The sequence below is a fragment of the Dipodomys merriami genome, unplaced genomic scaffold (genome assembly GCF_024711535.1).
Source record: "Dipodomys merriami isolate MVZ:Mamm:240054 unplaced genomic scaffold, mDipMer1.0.p SCAF_27, whole genome shotgun sequence".
NCBI lineage: Eukaryota > Metazoa > Chordata > Mammalia > Rodentia > Heteromyidae > Dipodomys > Dipodomys merriami.
In genome coordinates this window covers 9,171,751-9,192,408 of record NW_027204159.1, presented here as the reverse complement: position 1 = coordinate 9,192,408, position 20,658 = coordinate 9,171,751, and the positions used below count along the sequence as shown (strand labels likewise).

The following is a 20,658-nucleotide window of genomic DNA, read 5'->3' as shown; positions in this document are numbered from 1 at the left end:
TCAGCCCGGGGAGGCGGCGTGCGCACCGCGTGACTCGCGGCCACGTGATCCGTGGTCACGTGACCTGTGCGGGGTGGGGCGGGGCCGCCGGCGCTTTCGCTGTTGCAGCTGCCGAAGGCGTTCGCGTAAGTGAGGAGCGGAGCGGGAGACTGGGGGGTGTCCCGGACGGCGTCCCCGGGCCCCGGCACCCCAGGACTGGACCCCGGCAGTCCGCTCTCGCCCCTCCCTGGGCGGGTGCTAGGGTGGATGTGATCATAATCGGGGTGAGGGAAACGCCGGACCCCCCCCCCCCCCCGACGGCCGCGCAGGCCGCCTCCGCTCTGGGCCTCCCACCCTTGGCGACCACAGTGCTGTGGGTCCGGACGCCCACCTCCTGGAGCGAGCACCCTTTCTCTTGGTTGTGCTTTGGAGGAAACTGAAAATCCGAAAGGATTCGCCTAGCCGAGCAGGCGGTGAGATCACCCCATTCTAATACCGGGAGAGGACACACCTCCCCAGGCAGAGCTGTCCCTCCTACCTGCTTCTGCGGCCCGAGACGGCCCTGGGGCTCCTCCACTCTGAGGGGTGGAAGGGGTGAAGGGTGCGGGGAGCCCATACTCACAGCCGTTAGTAAACCGTTTGGTTTACGTGCATTCTTCACTGTACCCCCGAGTTAGACCGGGGAGATAGTACTGTCCCCCCTTTGACATAGGAGGAAACCGGCCAAGAGGGTCCCAGAGAACTCTGGTGCTCTTGAGGTCCTCGAGCTTGTAAATGGGGATGCTGAGATTACCACCCAGGTCTGTTCCACAGTAGTGCCTCCTGGTGGTGATGGGGCCTCTCGGCCTCAGTTCTTAGTTCCTCTGTGAGCTGAAAGACAAGGCCTTTCCCTTGTCCATTTGGGAAAGAGATTGTTGCTGCCCCTCCTTACCATTGATTCCTTTTGTCAGGACAAGATGAAGCTCATCATCCTGGAAAACTATTTGCAGGCCAGCGAGTGGGCAGCCAAATACATCAGGAACCGCATTATCCAGTTTCATCCAGGGCCAGACAAGTACTTCACCCTGGGTCTCCCCACTGGTATGTCGTGGTGTGGAGGGGGTGCTGTGAATAGGAGTAGAGAGAATAGGCATAAGTGGAGTTTAAGGGGCTAAGGAGATTTGAAAGAAGGGTTTCAGGTACTAGGAGACAACAGCAGGGTCCTTCCTGGGAAGGAACTAGGCTTCTTTTATGTGTTGGTTTAGTTGCTGCCTATTCCACTGGAATCATGGAACAGATGGAATCTTGGTTAGACAGGAAAAATTGATTTTTAGGTTATATCTCTGGCCTCATCATCCAGAGTTTCTTAAAAGAATTAGCCTTGTGCCTTAAAATACTCATTTTGTGAAATCAATTATTCTCTCCTCATTGTGTATTTTGAGGAATACTTGCTAAGCACTATTCTTGGAAGACTTGAGGTAGACAGTCACTCAAATAATTTTCTATATGGTTTAATTAGGCACAAAAAATAAATGAAAAAACAGCCCCAGTTTCCTCTGGAAAAGGGCAGAATGTTGCATTTATAGGAGCATGTTTTGGACCTAGTGTCTCCTGGTAAATGTTCTGAATAAATTCACAGGTGGACGGATTTGCACCAGTGATCTTAACTGTCCCATCCACTACAGACTTGACCTTTTTTCAGTAAGTGATTAAACAGTAAATGTTTTATGCCTCACTGCTACAACTCCTCAACTCTGCTTTTGTAGCAGTGAAAGTAACTACAGATAAAACTTAATTTACGGACACCAGAGTTTGAACTCACATGCAAGTTTTATTTCATAAAATATTCTTTTGATTTTTAAAAATTAAAGTTGTAAAACTAAACAACTCATGAGCTTTACAGAAACCAGTAATAGGCTCCATTTATAGCCAAAGTTTGTTTAGATCTGTACCAGAAAAAGCTTGCAGGAGCATTGTCTTCCTGTACTTGTAAATCCACCAGTGTCTCGGCTGCATAAACAGAGTTTCTCCTAACTAGAGCCACCCAGCTTTCACCATGTCAGAGTTGGGTTCTACTGTAACTACTCCTTACTTCCCATTGGCAGAATCAGATACAAGCTCCTCAGAGAGGCTCTTCAAGACCCAGCTTCTCCCTGTCACTCAAGCTTCAGCCTGCAGAGCTAGAATTGTTTGCTTCTGTTAGATGTAGCACCAGGGAATAGGAACATGGTTCTGGGTAGAAAGCACAGAAACCAACCAGCTGAGTTAAGCAGAAAAGTAGTTCATTGTGGGGAGCTCACAGAATTTGTGGGAAAGCTGTTCGGGAAATGGAAGAAAAGGAGTAAATTGTCCAGCTTAGGCATGGCTAGGGTCTCATCACAGGGACTGGCTGTTTTTTTGTGTGTGTGGGTGGGGGGGGGAGAGTGGCACTACCTACCACCTTCACACATTCAATAGAGATTTATTAAGTGATGTCTGTAAGCTATACAGTTATTGACTTTGGAGATAAAGCAACAAACAAAGGGTATAAATCCTGCCTTCAAAAGCTTCAATTACATTGGGAGTGACATAATAAACAAGATGATTGATAAAAATCTGAGTATGTTAGATGGTTGTAAGATAGAAAAGGAAACATGAATCAGGAAAGAAGGTAAGAAGGTTGCACTATTTGATATGTTGGTGTCAGGGAAAGTCTCTCCGAAAATGATACTTAAAGTAAGACCTGAGAGGTGAGTTGGACACTTAAAGGAAGAAGATTACTGATAGAGAGGAAAAACAGGTGCAAAAGCCCTGAGATGAAGTGCCCAGTGCAAGATAAGGAGAGCAGAGGGGTAGTCAGAGACCCAATTACAGGGTGTATCACTAAGGACTGGTTATTAGAGAATGAAATGAAAAGTTCTTGATAGGTTTTGAAAAGAGGAGTGACATGGTCTTACTTGAGCAGGTTTGTTTGTTTTTTCCTTCCATTAAAAAATGTATATTTGAGGGCTGGGAAAGTGGCTCAGTGGTAGAGCACTTGCCTTGCATGCATGAGGCTCTGGGTTCAATTCCTCAGCACCACATAAACAAAAAGCAAAAAGCCAGAAGTGGTGCTGTGGCTCAAGTGGTAGAGTGCTAGCCTTGAGCTGAAAAGCTGAGGGACAGCGCCCAGGCCCAGAGTTCAGGCCCCATGACCGGACCCACCCCCAAAAAAATGTATATTTGGAAAAATTGAACTAACGGTGTAGTACCATTCACCTAGATTTACCAATTTTTTCTATGGTTTTCTTTTTCTCTGATTCATAGGCTATCTGTACATGCATAATTTTTTTTAAACCACTGAAAAGTTCTGACATTTTTACCTCTCTATATATCTTTCAACACTTATCTCCTGAGAATGAAAGCATTGTCTAACCATCATAGACCTAAGAATAGGTATACCATCTCCTTCTACAATACCATCTATAAGCTATATTCAAAAATTTTCCTGCAGGGTACCACTGGCTCACACCTGTAATCCTAGCTACTCAGGAGGCTGAGATCTGAGGATCACGGTTCAAAGCCAGCCTGGGCAGGAAAGTTCATGAGACTCTTATCTCCAATTAACCACCAGAAAACTGGAAGTGATGCTGTGGCTCAAATGGTAGAGTGCTACCCTTGAGCTGAAGAGCTCAGAAACAGCGCTCAGTTCACAGTTCAAGCCCCATGACCAACAAAAAAAAAATGTCCTTATTCCCCACATTTATCATTTATGGATAGTTACTTTTTAAGCTAATCCAATATCCAGTCAGTCAGGGTCCTTGCATCTTGAACTTTTTGTTTTGTTTTGTTGTGTTAGGGCCCTGTGAATGCTAGACAGGTACTTTACCACTAATACCCACCTCCATCTTTTTTTTGGGGGGGGGGAGGAGGTTTATGGGGCTTGACCTCAGGGCCTGAACACTGTCCCTGAGCACTTTTTTTTTTTTGCTCAAGGCTGCACTCTACCACTTTGAGCTACAGTTGTACTTCTGTTTTTGTGCGGGGGGGGGGGGTTGTTTTGTTTTTTGTTTTTTGTTTTTGTTTTTGTTTTTGTTTTTTTTTTGGGGTCCGGTTGTGGGGCCTGAACTCTGGGCCTGGGCACTGTCCCTCAGCTCTTCAGCTCAAGGCTAGCGCTCTACCACTTGAGCCACAGTGCCACTTCCGGCTTTTTGCTTATGTGGTGCTGAGGAATCGAACCCAGGGCCTCATGCATGCAAGGCAAGCACTCTACCACTGGGCCACCTTCCCAGCCCTTGTTTTTTGTTTTTAAGGTAGGTAGTTGGAGATAAGAGTCTCAGGGCCTTTCCTGCCCAGGTTGGCTTCAAACCAAGATCCTCATTTCTCAGCCTCCTAAGTAGATAGGATTGCAGGCATGAGCCATCAGCGCCCAGCTAGTCTTTTAATCTACTGTGATGCCTTTTGTATGTCCTATGGTATTCAATTGCTAAGGGACTCACCTCAGGAATTGGATTGGGATGTCTTTCCTGATCCCTGAAGTATAGGGTAATTCCATAATTGGGGATAGTCTTGCTCTTTGTCCCCATTTCTAGACAACAGTACCTTCTAGGGTGACTGCTATCTCTCTTCTGAACCCCCATCCATGGCCTTGTGCCCTAGCACTTTGTTGCTCAAAGAATATCATGTCAGTAGGTAAGTCTGATGTTCATTCACATACTGATCAGAGTGATTTCAGTCATCAGTATGTCAAGCATTGGGGAATTGGCAGCAAGACAGACACAGCCCTGCTCTTGGGCATAGGTAAATAGTCTGGGACATAGTAGATATTGTACAAGCAAGTAGCAGATGAGTGTCAGTTGGAATTGAAGTATGGGGAAGGACTGCAGGCCTGGCAAGTTCTCTGTGTGGAGCAGCCCCAACTTACTCCTGGCATTACAGAAGCTTGGTGCTAAAGAGGCATTCGTGGCTGTGGTGGTGTTTATAGCTAAGGTCTCTCTTACAGGGAGCACCCCACTTGGCTGCTACAAGAAACTAATTGAGTACTATAAGAATGGAGACCTGTCCTTTAAATATGTGAAGACCTTCAATATGGACGAGTATGTGGGTGAGTATCTTGAGTCTAGCTGTCAAGCTTTGCCTGTTACAGGCCTAGCTCTGGAGAGGAATGGATATGTCACAGAGAGCCAGTGATCGGTGGTGATAGGCTCAGTTATCAATACCTATCTCTTCCAGCCTTGGTTCATAGAGTTGTAAGATAGGGCTAATAAAACTGTCCTCATGGATTGTAAGCATTAAATGAGATGGACCTGAGAGCATTTTGTAACTAATGAACCTTTAATGAATCTAAGGTACCTCCTTCCCCTCTGCCTGCCCAGCTCACCAAATTTTTTTCCCTGATACAAAGTTTTGAACTCAGGGGCCCTCACACTTGCTCACGTTGGCTGCTTGGCTTGCTTAGACGGTGCTCTACGGCTTGAGTCATGCCTCTGGCCCAACTTTTTTGCTGGTTAATTGGAAATAAAGTCTTTTGGACTTCTCTACATAGCTGGCCTCAAACCCATCCCCTGGATCTCAGTTTCCTGAGTAGCTAAAATCACAAATATGGGCCCCCAGTTCCCTGCTTCCATTTCTTTCTGGTTCATATTCTTATAAATGGAGCTCTCCCTAGGTGTGTCTTCAGGATCTGGGTCTGAATTTTCTCTCCAGTATGCATCCGTTAGCTCTACTTTTTGCCATGTATACTTGGAGGGGCACTGAGACTCCTAGACTTTCTACTGCTGAAATTCTAGCTTTCTGTCACTTCATTCTGTCCCCCAATCATTTTTAATGGCCTCAGTTTTAACATACATTTCTCAAAATTGTTGTAAAATACATATAAATATCAGATTTACTAAATCAAAGGGTGTGGTTTGTGAGGTACTCAAGAAGCTGAGGCAGGAGGATCACTTAAACCAGGTGATCAAGGCCAGCTTGAACAACATAACAAAACTTGTGGCTCAAAGAAAAAAAAAGACCCATTTTTATATATACAGCTCATTAATGTTAGGTACATTCATTCACATTGTTGTACTAGCTAAGCTGCAGAATTTTCATCTTGTAAAGACTATAAACATCAACCCACAGCTCCTATCTTTTCTTCCTGGGCTCTGGAAACTACCATTTTATGTTTCCATGAATTTGACTCCTCTCTGTATCTCATAAAAGTGGAATCATGAAGTATTTAACTTTTTGTGACCACTTAATATAATGACTTCTGGGGCTGGGAAGTTGGCTCAGTGGTAGAGTGCTTGCCTTGCATGCATGAAGCCCTGGGTTCGATTCCTCAGCACCACATAAGCAGAAAAAGCTGGAAGTGGTGCTGTGGCTCCAGTGGTAGAGCACTAGTCTTGAGCTGAAGAGCTGAGGGACAGTGCTAGGCCCAGAGTTCTGGCCCCACAACCCAAAAAAAAAAAAAAAAAAGACTTCAGGGTGCATGCATATTGTAATATTTGTCAGAATTTCATTTTAAGACTGGTTTTAAATTTTCTGAGTATTTACTATTAACATTCTTTTTCTTTGTGCCTGAAAAGTCCATTGATAAATACTGAGATAGTTGTTCTCAGCCACCTAATATTTTAAGCTGGGGTTCAGCTTGAGTGCAGTACAACTGTAAGTGAATGGTGAGATGAGAGGCACCCACATCTCTCATCAGTTAATGCATATAGTCCACTGAGTCAGCTATATTAGCCCCATTGTATTAGCTACTTTCCCCGAAGGGTCTGGTGTTACCCCAAGTGGCCAGGCTACCTCCAAAAGCCAAGAGTGGGCCAAGCCTCCAGCCTGTGGTCATTCCCTTGTGAGGAGGTGATAGAATGAGACTTCCAGGCTCTAGGGGTTAGCTCTTCCAGCCCAGCTCTGTGGTAACAGAGTGGCTGTAACTGATTAGACACTCATTGATACCATCTCAGCCTACCTTACATAGTTAGGGGTCAGATGGCTAGTGCCTAAAGATCCCTGATGTCAGTCCCCTGATTGTCCTTGTGGGTTGGCTTGGTGTCCTACTTGTGAAATGGGCTCTAGCTCAGCTTTGATTTGACTGAGTGTCCTATGGCCTCTAGGTCTTCCTCGAGAACACCCAGAGAGCTACCACTCCTTCATGTGGAACAACTTCTTCAAGCACATTGACATCCAACCAGAAAACACACACATTCTGGATGGGAATGCTGCAGACTTGCAGGCCGAATGTGATGCCTTTGAGAAGAAGATCAATGCTGCAGGGGGCATTGAGCTGTTTGTTGGAGGTGAGCTTGGTGCTGTCCTGCATATGACCAGGACAAGACTTGAGGACAGGCATGCATTGGAAGAACAAGACACTACCATGTCTGCATGTGCCCTCTGCTCCTGACACTGGGGTCATCTAACACCATGTGGGGGCAGGGAAGGCAGAGAGACTGGGTGCTCTGGGTTCCTATCCTGGCCCTGCAGCTCAGGAACTATAAGTGTGGACATCTCTTTCTGAACTTTAATACTTTGTGGATTTGAACTCTTGAGATTCTATACTCTCTACTCTTAAGGCTTTACCGATTAGTCAATATAACATCTAAAACATTTTAAATCATGGACCTCATGTCATTCCAGAAGGTTCTATACAGCCTCTTGCATGCTATCAGTAGCCAGCTGAAGCACAGTTTCTCTGTATTATGACTCTCCAAGATCATCTAGCCAGGAGCAGTGGTGAGTAGTCAGGAACCCATAGTGTTGACTTCTCAGATTTAGGCTGCCAGCTCTGGGTTTGTTGCTGCCTGGGGAGCCACCCATGGAGGTATTTAGTTGGATAACCTTTCTTTTTTGTTTGTTTTTTGGTGCCAGTTCTGGGGCTTGAAACTCAGGGCCTGGGTGCTATCCCTGATTTTTTTTCCTCAAGGCTAGCATTCTACCACTTGAGCCACAGCTCAACTTACAGGTATTTCCTGGTTAATTAGAGATGTCTCCGGACTTTCCTGCTTCAAACTACTATATTCAATCTCAGCCTCCTGAGTAGCTAGAATTACAAGCATGAGGGACTGGTGCCCAGCACACTAGGGCAAAGGAGTGTAGGAACTTGCATAGTCTAAGATCATATAAACATGGCAGCCTCTGCCTTGGTATTTGTGTGTGTTTTATTCATTGCAACTCTATCCCAAGAATAGGATCCCAACTCCAAGTTTGAAAGACAAAAAACTTATACTTCCCAACAGACTAGGGAGGCAGAAACAGCTTGAGTGCTCCTTGGGTTTTTGAGTGATAGCAAGTTAACAATATCAGGTAGCAGCAGTTGGGAGGGGGCAGATCATGTGCTGAAGGTGTAACTATCTTCGAGTACAAAAGAGAAAAGACCATTTTTAGGATTTTTTTTTCTTCAACATTAGTTGGAAAGATGTTCTCTTATAAATTTCACATGGCTGCTCTGCCTGTCTCTCTGCAGGTATCGGGCCCGATGGACACATTGCCTTCAATGAACCGGGCTCCAGTCTGGTGTCTAGGACTCGTGTGAAGACACTGGCCATGGACACCATCCTGGCCAATGCTAGGTTCTTTGATGGTGATCTTGCCAAGGTGCCCACTATGGCCCTGACAGTGGGTGTGGGCACTGTCATGGATGCTAGAGAGGTAAGAGTATGAGGGTATTAGCCTTTATGAAGTTGGGGATGGGTGTCTTTTGTTTGTAATTTTAATTATGAAGTTGGGGATGGGTGTCTTTTGTTTGTAATTTTAATTATACAGGTACCTCCTAAAGTACATTCTTACTGAAAATGGAGAAACTGTAAGAAAGGCTAAAATTCCAGCAAGTTGTACCATACAAGCCTTCTGCTTTGGGAAATAACCATTATTTCTAGGGTGAGGTAAATCTTCTACACAATTTTCCACTGCAGTCTCTCTGTCCTCTGCTATGTGCCAGAGAGCAGCACAGCACCACTAATGTGAATTTATATATTGGGAGGTGCCCTCTATCTTTATAGGTGGTCACTATTTGAAAGGATGCCCTACCTACAACCCAGAGATGCTGTGGTTACCATCCTTGTGCCCAAGGGTGGTAAATGTGGTGAGGTGTGGTTGTATTAGGTCTTAATTTGAACTTAGGGAATTGTCACCTAGAAAAATGGATATCATTTCAATATAAGTTTTTTGTAGCTCCAGTGTCTTTACTCCTTCTGCTTAAATTTTAGAAGCATTTTCTTCTTGCTTTCTGAGGCATATTCAGGTATTTTACCTTCATATTTCTTTGCTTAAGTCTGTAAATAAGTATCTAAATCAGGGAAAAGTTCTTTATTTATAAAGGGAGCTTTTGTGAAATGAGCACTGGCACCCAGATTTCCATTAGGTAACCTTGAATCAGTACCTTAGAGGCTGCTCTACTTGTTGTTTGTAAAGACAATGGTTTAGGAACCATCTTTATCTGGGGAGGTAAAGGAAACTTTCCAACATGAGCTCTGATTTGTTGAGACATTCTGACCTAATAATAGTAGAAATGTTTTTTTAGGCTCACTCTCCAGCAGTTAACATCCTTGATACTTTAACTGTTAGAGAAAACTCTGCTTTTGGTTTATGGAAACAGAAAACCACACCAAGGCACTTTAACACATTAAATGCTCTGAACTGACAGGGTTTACCTTAACTGGCAGCCTTGCTGAGATTTAGCCTTAGAGATTCACAGATAACAACCACATTGCTTCTGAAGACTGCTGAAGGCTCCCCTGCCTCCCAGACTGAAGTGAGTACTTAGCTGTTGGGAGAAAAGGTTTGGCTTGGAAGCAGGGTTACTGTTAGGAGACCCCATTTCCTTGTCCCAAAACTTTGGGGAAATGATGCTATTTACCTCTGGTTATTTGTGTGATAAAGTATATGGAACAAACACCAAACACAGGATGTTGCAGGATAACCACTTATGTGACACTAAAACAATAATCTGTACCACCATGTGGTATGCCTGTACTAGAATTGAAGTAAGGACTTTTCCTTTATGGGCTTGTTTTCTGATCCACAGGTGATGATCCTCATCACAGGTGCTCACAAGGCATTTGCTCTATACAAGGCCATTGAGGAGGGAGTGAACCATATGTGGACTGTGTCTGCCTTCCAGCAGCATCCCCGCTCTGTGTTTGTATGTGATGAGGATGCCACCTTGGAGCTAAAAGTGAAGACTGTCAAGTATTTCAAAGGTGAGGGGGCAGGGATGGCATGTTCAGGTGTTCTAGGAGGAGTGACTTGTTTTGAGACAGGGTATCTCTATGTAGCCCTGGCTGGCCTTAACCTCAAAATCCTCCTACCATAGCCTCCCAAGTGCTAGAATTAACAGGTGATAGAAGCAGTCTATCACTGTAGCCACAACCCCAGCCACTGGATGTTACTGTTGAGAATGGCAAAACTCTTTCCCTTACATTAACTACTTTTGGTATCTTCTTTTTTTTTTAGGTTTAATGCTTGTTCATAATAAATTGGTGGACCCTCTGTACAGTATCAAGGAGAAAGAAATTGAGAAAAGCCAGCCTTCTAAGAAACTGTACAGCGATTAGCCTGCATTGGAAACTAGTATCAAGTACCTCATAGGGACAGGCAGGTTCTTCTGAAAATTGTCTTTCAAATGGAATTCTTAATTCAGAATGTTTTCCACAGATAAATACATGACCTTATGGTTCTTGTCTGTGAGACGTGGAGCCTAGTCAGGGAGTTTAGCTATAGTGAAAATGACTTGTTTGTAACTTAATTAGAAAAAAAAATCTATGAAAAGTGTATACTATCATGTTAGTGTCTGCCACACCTAAGTTAGTTTTTTTAGCTTTTGATCTGCCTCAGCCAGTTTTCACAAGTACAACACACTCCCATCAGGAATTTCTTTCTACATGTGCACTTGTGGGCAGGATTCAGGGGCTTGTGTATTTTGGAGTAAGTTCTTTGAAGAACTGTGAGTGCTCCTCTTGAGCAGGCCTGCTCTTTAGTTAAGATTTATTCCAGATTAAGGAACAAACTCTTTCAGTACCCTAATTGTATACAAGGAAGCTGTTCCTCCGGTGAGTACCCAGTACTGCAGGAAGAATGTTGTTCCTTGTTCCCTTTCCCTGGCTGGTTCTGTTCTGCTCTCACAGCTGGCCTTCCCACAATCTAGGAGGCCTCCGTGGGGAGGATTTGGGTGGGTGAGGAGAAGCCTTCAAGGTACCCAACCATCACACCAAACAGTTTTCTTCCTATGGATCCTGGGACCCTTTCCCCACAGTTTTGTGTTTTGTTAAAGGTCTCCTTTGTAGTTATCAGTAAGAGGAGATGCAATGGAGCAACACACTGCCACGGTTTCAGTGTTCAGCCAGGGTGACAGGCTGGCAAGCAGTTGGCTGAACACAAGTGCCATGCTCGCCTTTCCTGCTTCCTATAGAGTTGAGTGCCAAGGCCACACTCCAAATGCTTCTATTATTGTTTCTCCACTTAAAGTATCCCATTCCTGCAGCCTTTTCAGGTCCATATTGTGTGGACCTTTCTGAATGTCAGGAAATACAACCTTCCTTCAGCCCTTGTTCCTAACATGGTCCACTGCTCTGCCTTCCTTTTACCCTGTAAGTCTTTGTGGAGTGGTTGCTGCCTCCTCTCTGTTCTTGTGCCTGTTTGAAGCTACTGCTGCCTATTTCTAGAAAAGGTTTTTCCAGGCCTCTCTAAGTACTGTTTGGTACCAGCATTTTGTCGTTAGCTTTTATACACAATTGTGATGTTCTGTGTTAAACTAATGGTTTCAATGAGTTTGTTTACAAGGTGAAATTTTGTATTAAATTCAGTATTTTCAAATGAAATGTCATGTGTGGGTTCCCACTCTCAGAGTGTGGAAGACTATCTTCTTAAAACATCTATTTTGGAAATAGCCAGTTAGAAAAGCTTCACACTCCATCCTTAAAAGACCTTGCAAGAAGGTGACAGGGATACCAACCATCTGTTGATCTCTCCTTCAAGCATCAGGATAAAAAAAGACTTTCTACAAAAGAAGCACCTATGTGGAAAAAGGTGGGAATGAACAGATGAGCAATCAATTGTGATGTTTTGGCTATACTTGTAATCTGAACAGGGATATAGCTGTGCAAAGAATAAGGCAAGGTGTGGGCATGTAGCTCAGTGGTAGAGTGCTTGCCTAGTATTCACAAGGCCTGGTTGTCTCCCCAGCGTTGTAATAATACCAGTAATAATAACTGCAAAGTATGGGAAAAGTTTTTCAGTTGTTTAAAATCAATGCAGTAGAGTATCTTGAGTCAAAATAACCAATTATAAGGTACAAGTAAGGAGATGGGAAAATTTAACTTTTAACTTTTTAATTTTTAAAATAATTATTTTGTTGGTGGTGGTGATGGTGGTGGTCATCATGGGGCCTGAACTCAGCCTGGGCGCTGTCCCTCAGCTCTTCAGCTCAAAGCTAGCGCTCTACCACTTGAGCCACAGCGCCACTTCCAGCTTTTTCTGCTTAAGTGGTGCTGAGGAATCGAACCCAGGGCCTCATCCATGCAAGGCAAGCACTCTACCACTGAGCTACCTTCCCAGCCCCAAATTTTAACTTTTATTGAGGTACAATATATATGCCCATGAAATCTACCCATTTTAAATGGAAATGTAATGATTTTTTTAAGTTTATGGAGCTGTGACTCCTTCCTGTCCATTTCTACCACTTCAAAAAGTTCCTGGGTTCTACACCAGCCCCATGTAATCACTGACTTGTTTCCATTTTTTTCATAGTCTATAGATTCCTTCCTTTGACTTTTTTGTTTTGGGGAAGTGTTTGCTTGAGATTAAACCTAAGATCTTGCACATGCTAATCACATGCCATAACATGAACTTACACCCTCACTCCCAACTAGACATTTCATATAGTGGGATTATGTGACCTCTCTAGTGTCTGGCTTCTTTCATTAAGCCTGTCTTTGCTCATCCACATAGCAGTAGAGAGAGAGAGAGAGAGAGAGAGAGAGAGAGAGAGAGAGAGAGAGAGTGTGTGTGTGTGTACTCTTTTGCTCAAGTCTGGTGCTCTACCATTTGAATCACAGCTCTACTTCTGGATTTTTGGTGTTGAGATAAGAATCTCATGAGCTTTCCTGCCTGGGCTGGCTTCAAACTGTGATCCTCAGATCTCAGCCTTCTGAGAAGCTAGGATTTTAGGTGTGAGCCACCAGTATCCAATAGTCCATTCCTTTGCTTGCTTAGTATTCCACTGTGTGATTAAATTTTGTTTGTCTGCTCAAGAAGGGTTTCAATTTTAAGGTGGTCTATTATGAAAAAAACATTAGAATGAAATGAAATAGGATTTAGTGAACTAAAGTAGAGACTATGAACTTGGAACCTTGAAAAGATCTGATTCCTCAGGTCTGTTTTCCTTGTAGCCCAACAGCAGTGTACTTCTGCAGATCAAGGTTGGGGTATCTACCTGGGCTTTTGGATCTGTATACATTTTGGGACAGGGCTCACAGGTGGTTGGTTCTAAAACATTGTTGTTAGAAGAATGTTTTCCAAGATGTCTAAGACTGTTGAGAACACAAAGCAGCCAGTTCAATGAATTTTCCCTGGCCAGGCTATGACAATTTGGGCAAAAGAGTCAGCCATAGCTGACTTTGTGAAACAATCTTGATAGAAATGAAAAGGTAGGGACTGGGAAGGTGGCTCAGTGGTAGAGTGCTTGCCTTGCATGCATGAGGCCCTGGGTTCGATTCCTCAGCACCACGTAAGCAAAAAGAAAAGAGCCGGAAATGGCGCTGTGGCTCAAGTGGTAGAGTGCTAGCCTTGAGCTGAAGAGCTGAGGGACAGCGCCCAGGCCCAGAGTTCAGGCCCCACGACTGGACCCAAAAAAAAAAAAAAAAAAAGAAAAGAAAAGGTAATATAAATGTATTCAGAGTTTATTTCAGGAAGAGTAGAAGAAACAAAGTTCTACATTCAGTAAAAAGTGGCAATATACACAAATGGTTTGCTAAATTCTGCCCAATCCTACCTTATAACAGTGCATCAAAAAACCTCACTACTTGTTGAGTGATAAGCCAGATCATTCTCCCCAAGGGAGATAACCAAGGAAAAATAGCAGCATATTATATGATGAATTACTTTAGCCTATAGAGGAGATCTAACTTTGTGAAGTTCATGCCTGTTTCCTAGGAGCCAATATCGTTGAGGTGATGAAGTGAAGCCACGTTCTAACTCTGTATACTTTGAGAGATCTTTAAGTTACAAAAGGCAAGCAAAATAGAATACAACATAGTCACCTGCACCTCAAAGAAGCCTGACACCAGTGGCAATCATACCAAACCATTAATCACAGCTAGTCCATTTACTGTCTTCAAAAGCCTCAAGGCTGAAATGCCTCCACCTCAGCATTTCCCTTGGCTGAACCTTGAAAATGAAAACAATTAGAAAAGAATGTGGCTGGGGGTGTGGCTTAGTGGTAGAGTGCCTAACATGCACAAAGACCTTGAATTCAATGTCCAGTGCCATCACACAAACTGCGCCAGCTCAGCTCTCACACTACCGTCATCACCTGCCCTTTGGCTGAGCCCTCTACCTCCCATCCTCTCTTGCTCCAGAGTACTGCTCCAGCAAGTCTTCCCCTCTGACATGCAGCATCAAACTGCCCATCAAACCACTCCCATCAGCATACTAGCGTTCCCCCTACACATCGCAAAGTGTGTGTGTGTGTGTGTGTGTGTGTGTGTTACTGGGGGTTGAACTCAAGGCCTCATGCTTGTCAGATGGCACTCATTACCTAAGCCACTCTCTAGCCATTTTTTGCATTAGTTATCTTAGGGCCTTGACTTTACCAGACCCCAAATGAAAAATAATTTGTCAGTCCAATAACTCCCAAATCTTATCATCTGAGTCTGGTTCTGATGCTTGCTTTGTATCATGCCTTGCACTTTTTAAAATGGAAAGCGGACCCAGGCACTGGTGGCTCACACCTGTAATCCTAACTACTCAGGAGGCTGAGATCTGAGGATCCCAGTTTGAAACCAGCCCAGGCAGGAAATTCTGTGACATACTCTTTTTGTTGTTGTTGGTGGTGGTGGTCATGGGGCCTGAACTTTGGGCCTGAGTGCTGTCCCTCAACTCTTCAGCTCAAGGTGAGTGCTCTACTACTTCAGCCACAGCACCACTTCCAGTTTCCTGAGAGCCCAAGCCCAGAGTTCAAGCCCCAGGACTGGCAAAAAAAAAAAAAAAAAAAAAAAAAAAACACAAAACAACAACAACAACAACAAAACAAAACCTTTATTGTAAATGTTTACCTGACAACAATCAGGGTGTGTTTAATGTTTGCTGTAGCAGTGTTAGAGAGCTCACTTTTCTTGTTTTGGTCTCCCCTATTGTTTTGGGGTTTCCCTAGAAACTCCTTAAAATACAGTCTGTGTCTTGCAGCTCCCTCAGTGGAAATCCACTGTTATTCATGAGACCTACTGATGGTAAGTATTGGGGAGGGGAAGCATTCTAAAATCTCATGATTAAATCTGTTGTCTTTCCCCACCCCAGATGGTGAGTCCCTTGGGCTTGGGACCATCCGAATTAAATTTCCATGTTTTTTGTTTCCCTGATGCAAGACAGGATCAGAGGCCTAGAGCCATTCAATTGCCTTTCCAGTAGAACAAAAAAGGATTTAGGAAATAATTTTCCCCAAGTATGGACCCTTCTACCTTGAGAACAGGAAGTCTGGGGTTACTTTCTAATTTTCCTTCTTCCTGTCCAGAGTACAGAGGTGTTATTGTTTTGTTTTGTTTTCCCATCTCCACAGTGAGAACTTGCTGGGGTTCCTGGAGGTAGTCTATGAAAGTGTGAGGGTCCCTTAAGACCCTAGGGTTTTGAGGTTTTTTTGTTTGTTTTGTGTGTGCAGGTACTGTAGTTTGAACTCAGATTTTTTTTTACATCATGAATGGAACTCTACCTTTTGAGCTATACCTCCACTTCTGGCCTTTTGATGGGTAATTGGAGATAAGAATCTTAAAGATTTCTCTTCCCTGGCTGGCTTTGAACCACAACATCAGATCTCAGACTACTAAGTAGCAAGGATTATAGGCATATGCCACTAGTATCTGGCTCAGCCCCATTTCACACTCAGTCCCTAACAGTTGGTTTAAATTGTAGTTACTGGCTCCAATAGTATCTTCTTTAGATAAGCTGCTATGTGTCTCTTTCTGTCCATTTAGTTTTTTCTGGTCATTAACCTATGACCTCAACTCTCTAACGGATCTAAAAAAAATTGCTAATTTTGTTTGCTCAGCATTTTTCCCTCCCATTATAAGGGAATATACAATTGTTTCTCAAACACATGCCAGATTTTTCATCTCCCTTCCATTCAGGCAGCACTTGTCAAAGCCTCCAGTGACCTTAACATTGAATGTTTAGGGCTACTGTTAGAACTCCAATTATTGACCTATATGCAAGCACTGGACAAAGACTACTCCTTCAAAGTTGGTTTGGATTTTATACCATACATCACTGGTTTTCTTAACTTATTAGCTCTTCCTGTCTACTTTGCCGGTTCCTCTCATCTCCTTGGCCTCTTAGCTTTTGGAGTAAAGAGACCCAACATTCCTCAATCCTTGGACCTTTCTCTACATACACAAAGATGAGGTTTATGCCTTTGATATTGTCATCTAATTTCACGGCTTTAAAGGCTATCTATATATTGTCTTCCATACTCCAAAGAAATAAGATCCAGGCATCTCAAACTTACATCTGTCCATGCTTATGTCCATCTCAAATGCTCTGATAAAAACATCCAGAAATCCTGTTTTTTTCTCTCATTTGAACCCAAAGCCTCATGCTTACCAGTCAGGTTCCTAACCACTAGAGCCACTCTACTAGTCCCATTTTTGCATTGGTTATTTTTGAGTCTTGGTTTACACACAGACCAGCCTTGACTTCTGTACTCCTATTTGTGTTTCCCTTTGTCATGGGAGGACAAGTGTGTCCCACTGCTCCCAGTCATTGTGCTTCCCTTAGGATGACAGGCATGTACACTCACTCACTGTACCATAACCCCAGCCATTGGGGTTGCAGTGGAGTCCCTCTCCATTGGGCTACTAAAAATACCAAAAGAATAAGACCCTACCACTCTTCTGCACAGAACTCTAAATCTCAAAACAGAAGCCGAAGTTTATACAAGGCCTGGACAGTCCTACCCTCTCACATTCCATCTCTTCTTATTCTCTTGAGCTCAGTCTGCTTTGGCCTTTACAGGCTACCAACCTTTTCCTGGAGCCCTCTAACATGTTCCTAATTCCAAAGGTCTTCACCTCGGCTGTCCCTCTGCCAGAATCCTTTCCTCCCAGGATCACTCCTACCATGCCAAACCTTTGATAAGTGTAAGCATAATGAAATTTCCCCCCCTCTTTAAAACTGTAGTACTACTCTGCACCCTCCCCACCACAACTCCCTATTTCTTCCCCTGACTTCTCCCCATGACACATTATCTACTAGTGATGCATAGAGTTTGCTTAGTATTTGTCTCTTTCCATCAGAATTTAAGTCCAAAAGGGCAAGAAGATCATGTCTGTTAAATTCATTGCTAGTCTCAGCACCTAGAAAAATAGTAAGAACTACTGCAAGTTGCTTGTTAAATATTTCTTGTATGAGTAAGCTCTATTCAAGTACAATAAGTTTCAAAAAGTAGAAGAGGGTTAAGGGTAAGATACATCACTTTAAAAATTACTATGCAGAGCTAGGTGCTGGTGGCTTACGCCTGTAATCTTAGCTACTCTGAGATCTGAGGATCACAGTTCAAAGCCAGCCTGGGCAGGAAAGTCCATAAGACTCTCCAATAAACCACTAGAAAACCGGAAGTAGTGCTGTGGCTCATGCAGTAGATAGAGTACTTGTCTGGAGCTGAAGAGCACAGGGACAACGCCCAAGCCCAGAGTTCAAGCCCCACGACAGACAAAAAAAAAAAAAAAATTACTATGCAAGCCGGGCGCTAGTGGCTCACACCTTAATCCTAGCTACTCAGGAGGCTGAGATCTGAGGATCACAGTTCAAAGGCCATGAAATTCTTACCTCCAATAAACCACCAGAAAACTGGAAGTGGTGTGATGGTTCATGTGGTAGAGAACTCAACCTTGAGCCGAAGAGCTCAGAGACAGCTCCCAGGCCCAGAGTTCAAGTCCCATGACCAACAAAAAAAATTACTATGCAACTATGCAGAGCCAGTGGCTCCTGTCTATATATAATCCTAGTTACTCAGGAGGCTGAGACCTGGAAGACTGAAATTTACAGCCAGCCCAGGCAGAAAAGTCCAATCAGCCAGCAAAAACCTGAGTTGGAGGAATGGGTTCAAGTGGTAGAATGTTAGCTAAGCATGCAAGCACAATTATTAGTATAGTCCCTCCCCATTGCTTTGTATTTATGTTGTACAAATTTATTTTCTTGTTTTCTTCCAAGCAAAGAGAGTGGCTGTGCTGGCTTTGGATTCAGTGAAGCTCTGAGGCCAAAGCACTAAGTTTTCAATGTATCTAATTAACCAAAGCCTCCTCCGGCTTGGGAGAACTTTGGAGATCCTTGGGGTAGTAAATCTTCAGGCCAGTAGAATAAGTACAAAGTCTAGACTATGGGTGCTAATGGGTTAAGAACATCCTTAATATCTGCTTTCTGACCACACACCCTCAGCCTGACCTGCTAGCTAACGTTTACTCAACCAAGTTTTTTGTTTTGTCAGTTGTGGGGCTTGAACTCTTGGCCTGGGCACTGTCCTGAGCTCTTCAGCTTAAGGCTGAGTGTTCAGCTCAAGGCTGAGTGCTCTACCATTTGAACCACAGCTTCCGATTTTCTGGTGGTTAATTGGAGATAAGTGTATCATGGCCTTTCCTGCCCATGCTGGCTTTGAACTGTGATCCTCAGATCTTCGTCTCCTGAGTAACTAGGATTACAGGCGTGAGCCACTGGCGCCTGACTTCAAAGTGAAGTTTAAGGAACAGATTGTTGACTATTATTGCCATTATTGGTGGCATAATAGCATTCCAATTCCTTGGCTCTACTTAGGAGCTTCATATATAACTCAATTAGTCAGTGGCTAAAGATCAATCCAGCTATCAGGTGTGGCACTTTGCTATGCAACAATTGCATAAGCCATCAACTATGATCAAATATACTTTTAAATAGCCTTAAAAGCTTTGTTAACACTGCTGTTCCTACTTGCTAATATTGTTATATTCTGTTTATCAAGGTGTAAGAGACTGTAATGAAATACAGAGAGGAAAAATTAAATCCCAGGATTAAATCAGGTTCTGTAACAAAATGCTATTCCTGGCTTAACTAGTATTTTTTGTTTCTTAAGACAGAGTTTTGCTGTATCATTCAGGCTGGTCTGGAACTACTGGTCATACACCAGACCTCTTGTCTCAGTTTCCAGAGTGTGGAGATTTAGTTTTCATAACATGGGAACTGCTGCCACCTGCTGGTGATGTTATGACAGCTCCAAATGCAAAAAAAAATTGAAATGACTTTGTGAACAGCTTCATGATTCCCCAATATGGTAGTGTTGGAATTTAAACTCAAGAGAGTTTTGTGCTTGCTAGGCAAGTCCTCTATCATTTGAGTCGCACCTCTAGCCTTTAAGACCTGGTTAACTAGGTTTTGCCAATATCAGGCTAGGCCACAAGTCCTATTTATGCCTGTTACTGTAGCTGAGATATGACAGATGTGTATCACCATTCCCAGGAACACTTTGTTATTGACTGAGATGAGGATCGCAGACTTTCCCCAGAGCTGGTTTAGAAGTAAAGGCATGAGCCATCACACACAGCTTAATTATAGAAGAAAAAAGAAAAACTAGACAGAAAAAATAATTATGATAGACTCCTCTCCTAAAAAATGACCTTACTGAACATGCTTAAAGGTCTGGGAAGATAACTTCCAAGTCTTCTATCTGCCATCTCAGGATTTAATGGGGGGTGGGTCCTACTGACCCAAGAAGATAGTCTGTATAGTCTGATCATGGGTTGGAGATGTGGCCAGTGAGTAAAAGCAAGAATCAGCAAGTTGGGCTGGGAAGTTGGCTCAGTGGTAGAGCGCTTGCCTTGCATGCCTGAGGCCCTGGGTTCGATTCCTCAACACCACATAAGCAAAAAGAAAAGAGCCGGAAGTGGCGCTGTGGCTCAAGTGGTAGAGTGCTAACCTTGAGCTGAAGAGCTGAGGGACAGTGCCCAGGCCCAGAGTTTAGGCCCCACGACCGGACCCAAAAAAAAAAAAAAAAAAAGAATCAGCAAGTTAAGAGTCCTCATCTCAGACCAAAAAAATAAAAAGTTTGATCAACTTGTCCAGTGTTTGATGTTTCAATTTTCATGGGCTAGAAAATAACTCAGGTAAACAGCCTAAAACTGCATAGGCAGTAAGCGAAGTGTCCTGAAAAATATATGATTTACTAAAGTTACAGAAAAACTTCAAAAATAATTTCAAGCCAGACATCAGTGGCTCAAACCTATAATCCTAGCTACTCAAGAGGCTGTGAGATCTACAGGTCTTGGTTAGAAGCCAGAACAGGCAGTATAGTCCATGAGACTCTTACCCCCAATTAACCACCAAAAAGCTAGAAGCGCAGCAGTGGGCTCATCATAGAGCACTAGGCTTGGGCACAAAATTTCAGGGACTACCCGCACCAAGATCAATCACCAGGACCAGCACACACACACACACAACCACCACCACCACCCACCACCACCACCACCCTCACACCCACCACCACCCCCACCACCACCCTCACCACCCCCACCAGTAGTCAATCATTGATTTGCT

General features: G+C 43.7%; 1 protein-coding gene across 2 annotated transcripts; it reads left to right on the top strand.

Moving 5' to 3' along the window:
* The first annotated feature begins 55 nt into the window (after positions 1–55).
* Gnpda1 (glucosamine-6-phosphate deaminase 1) lies at positions 56–12,795 on the top strand. Of its 2 annotated transcripts, none has more exons than XM_070036282.1 (7): positions 56–125; positions 930–1,059; positions 4,919–5,020; positions 7,014–7,196; positions 8,360–8,544; positions 9,920–10,094; positions 10,348–12,795. In XM_070036282.1, exons 2-7 carry the CDS (start codon positions 936–938, stop codon positions 10,446–10,448), a joined length of 870 nt encoding a protein of 289 aa, XP_069892383.1. In that variant the 5' UTR covers positions 56–125; positions 930–935; the 3' UTR covers positions 10,449–12,795. The 2 variants fall into 2 exon arrangements, with proteins under 2 accessions (XP_069892383.1, XP_069892385.1); XM_070036284.1 differs by lacking the exon at positions 56–125 and adding an exon at positions 336–452.
* Positions 12,796–20,658: the final 7,863 nt, after the last annotated feature.

Bases quoted from the DNA above. Each gene is read 5' to 3' on its own strand.
- Gnpda1 (XM_070036282.1), top strand. From the start codon at position 936: ATGAAGCTCATCATCCTGGAAAACTATTTGCAGGCCAGCGAGTGGGCA. The intron at 1,060-4,918 runs GTATGTCGTGGT...TCTCTCTTACAG, and splicing joins CACCCTGGGTCTCCCCACTG to GGAGCACCCCACTTGGCTGC. The intron at 10,095-10,347 runs GTGAGGGGGCAG...TTTTTTTTTTAG, and splicing joins GACTGTCAAGTATTTCAAAG to GTTTAATGCTTGTTCATAAT.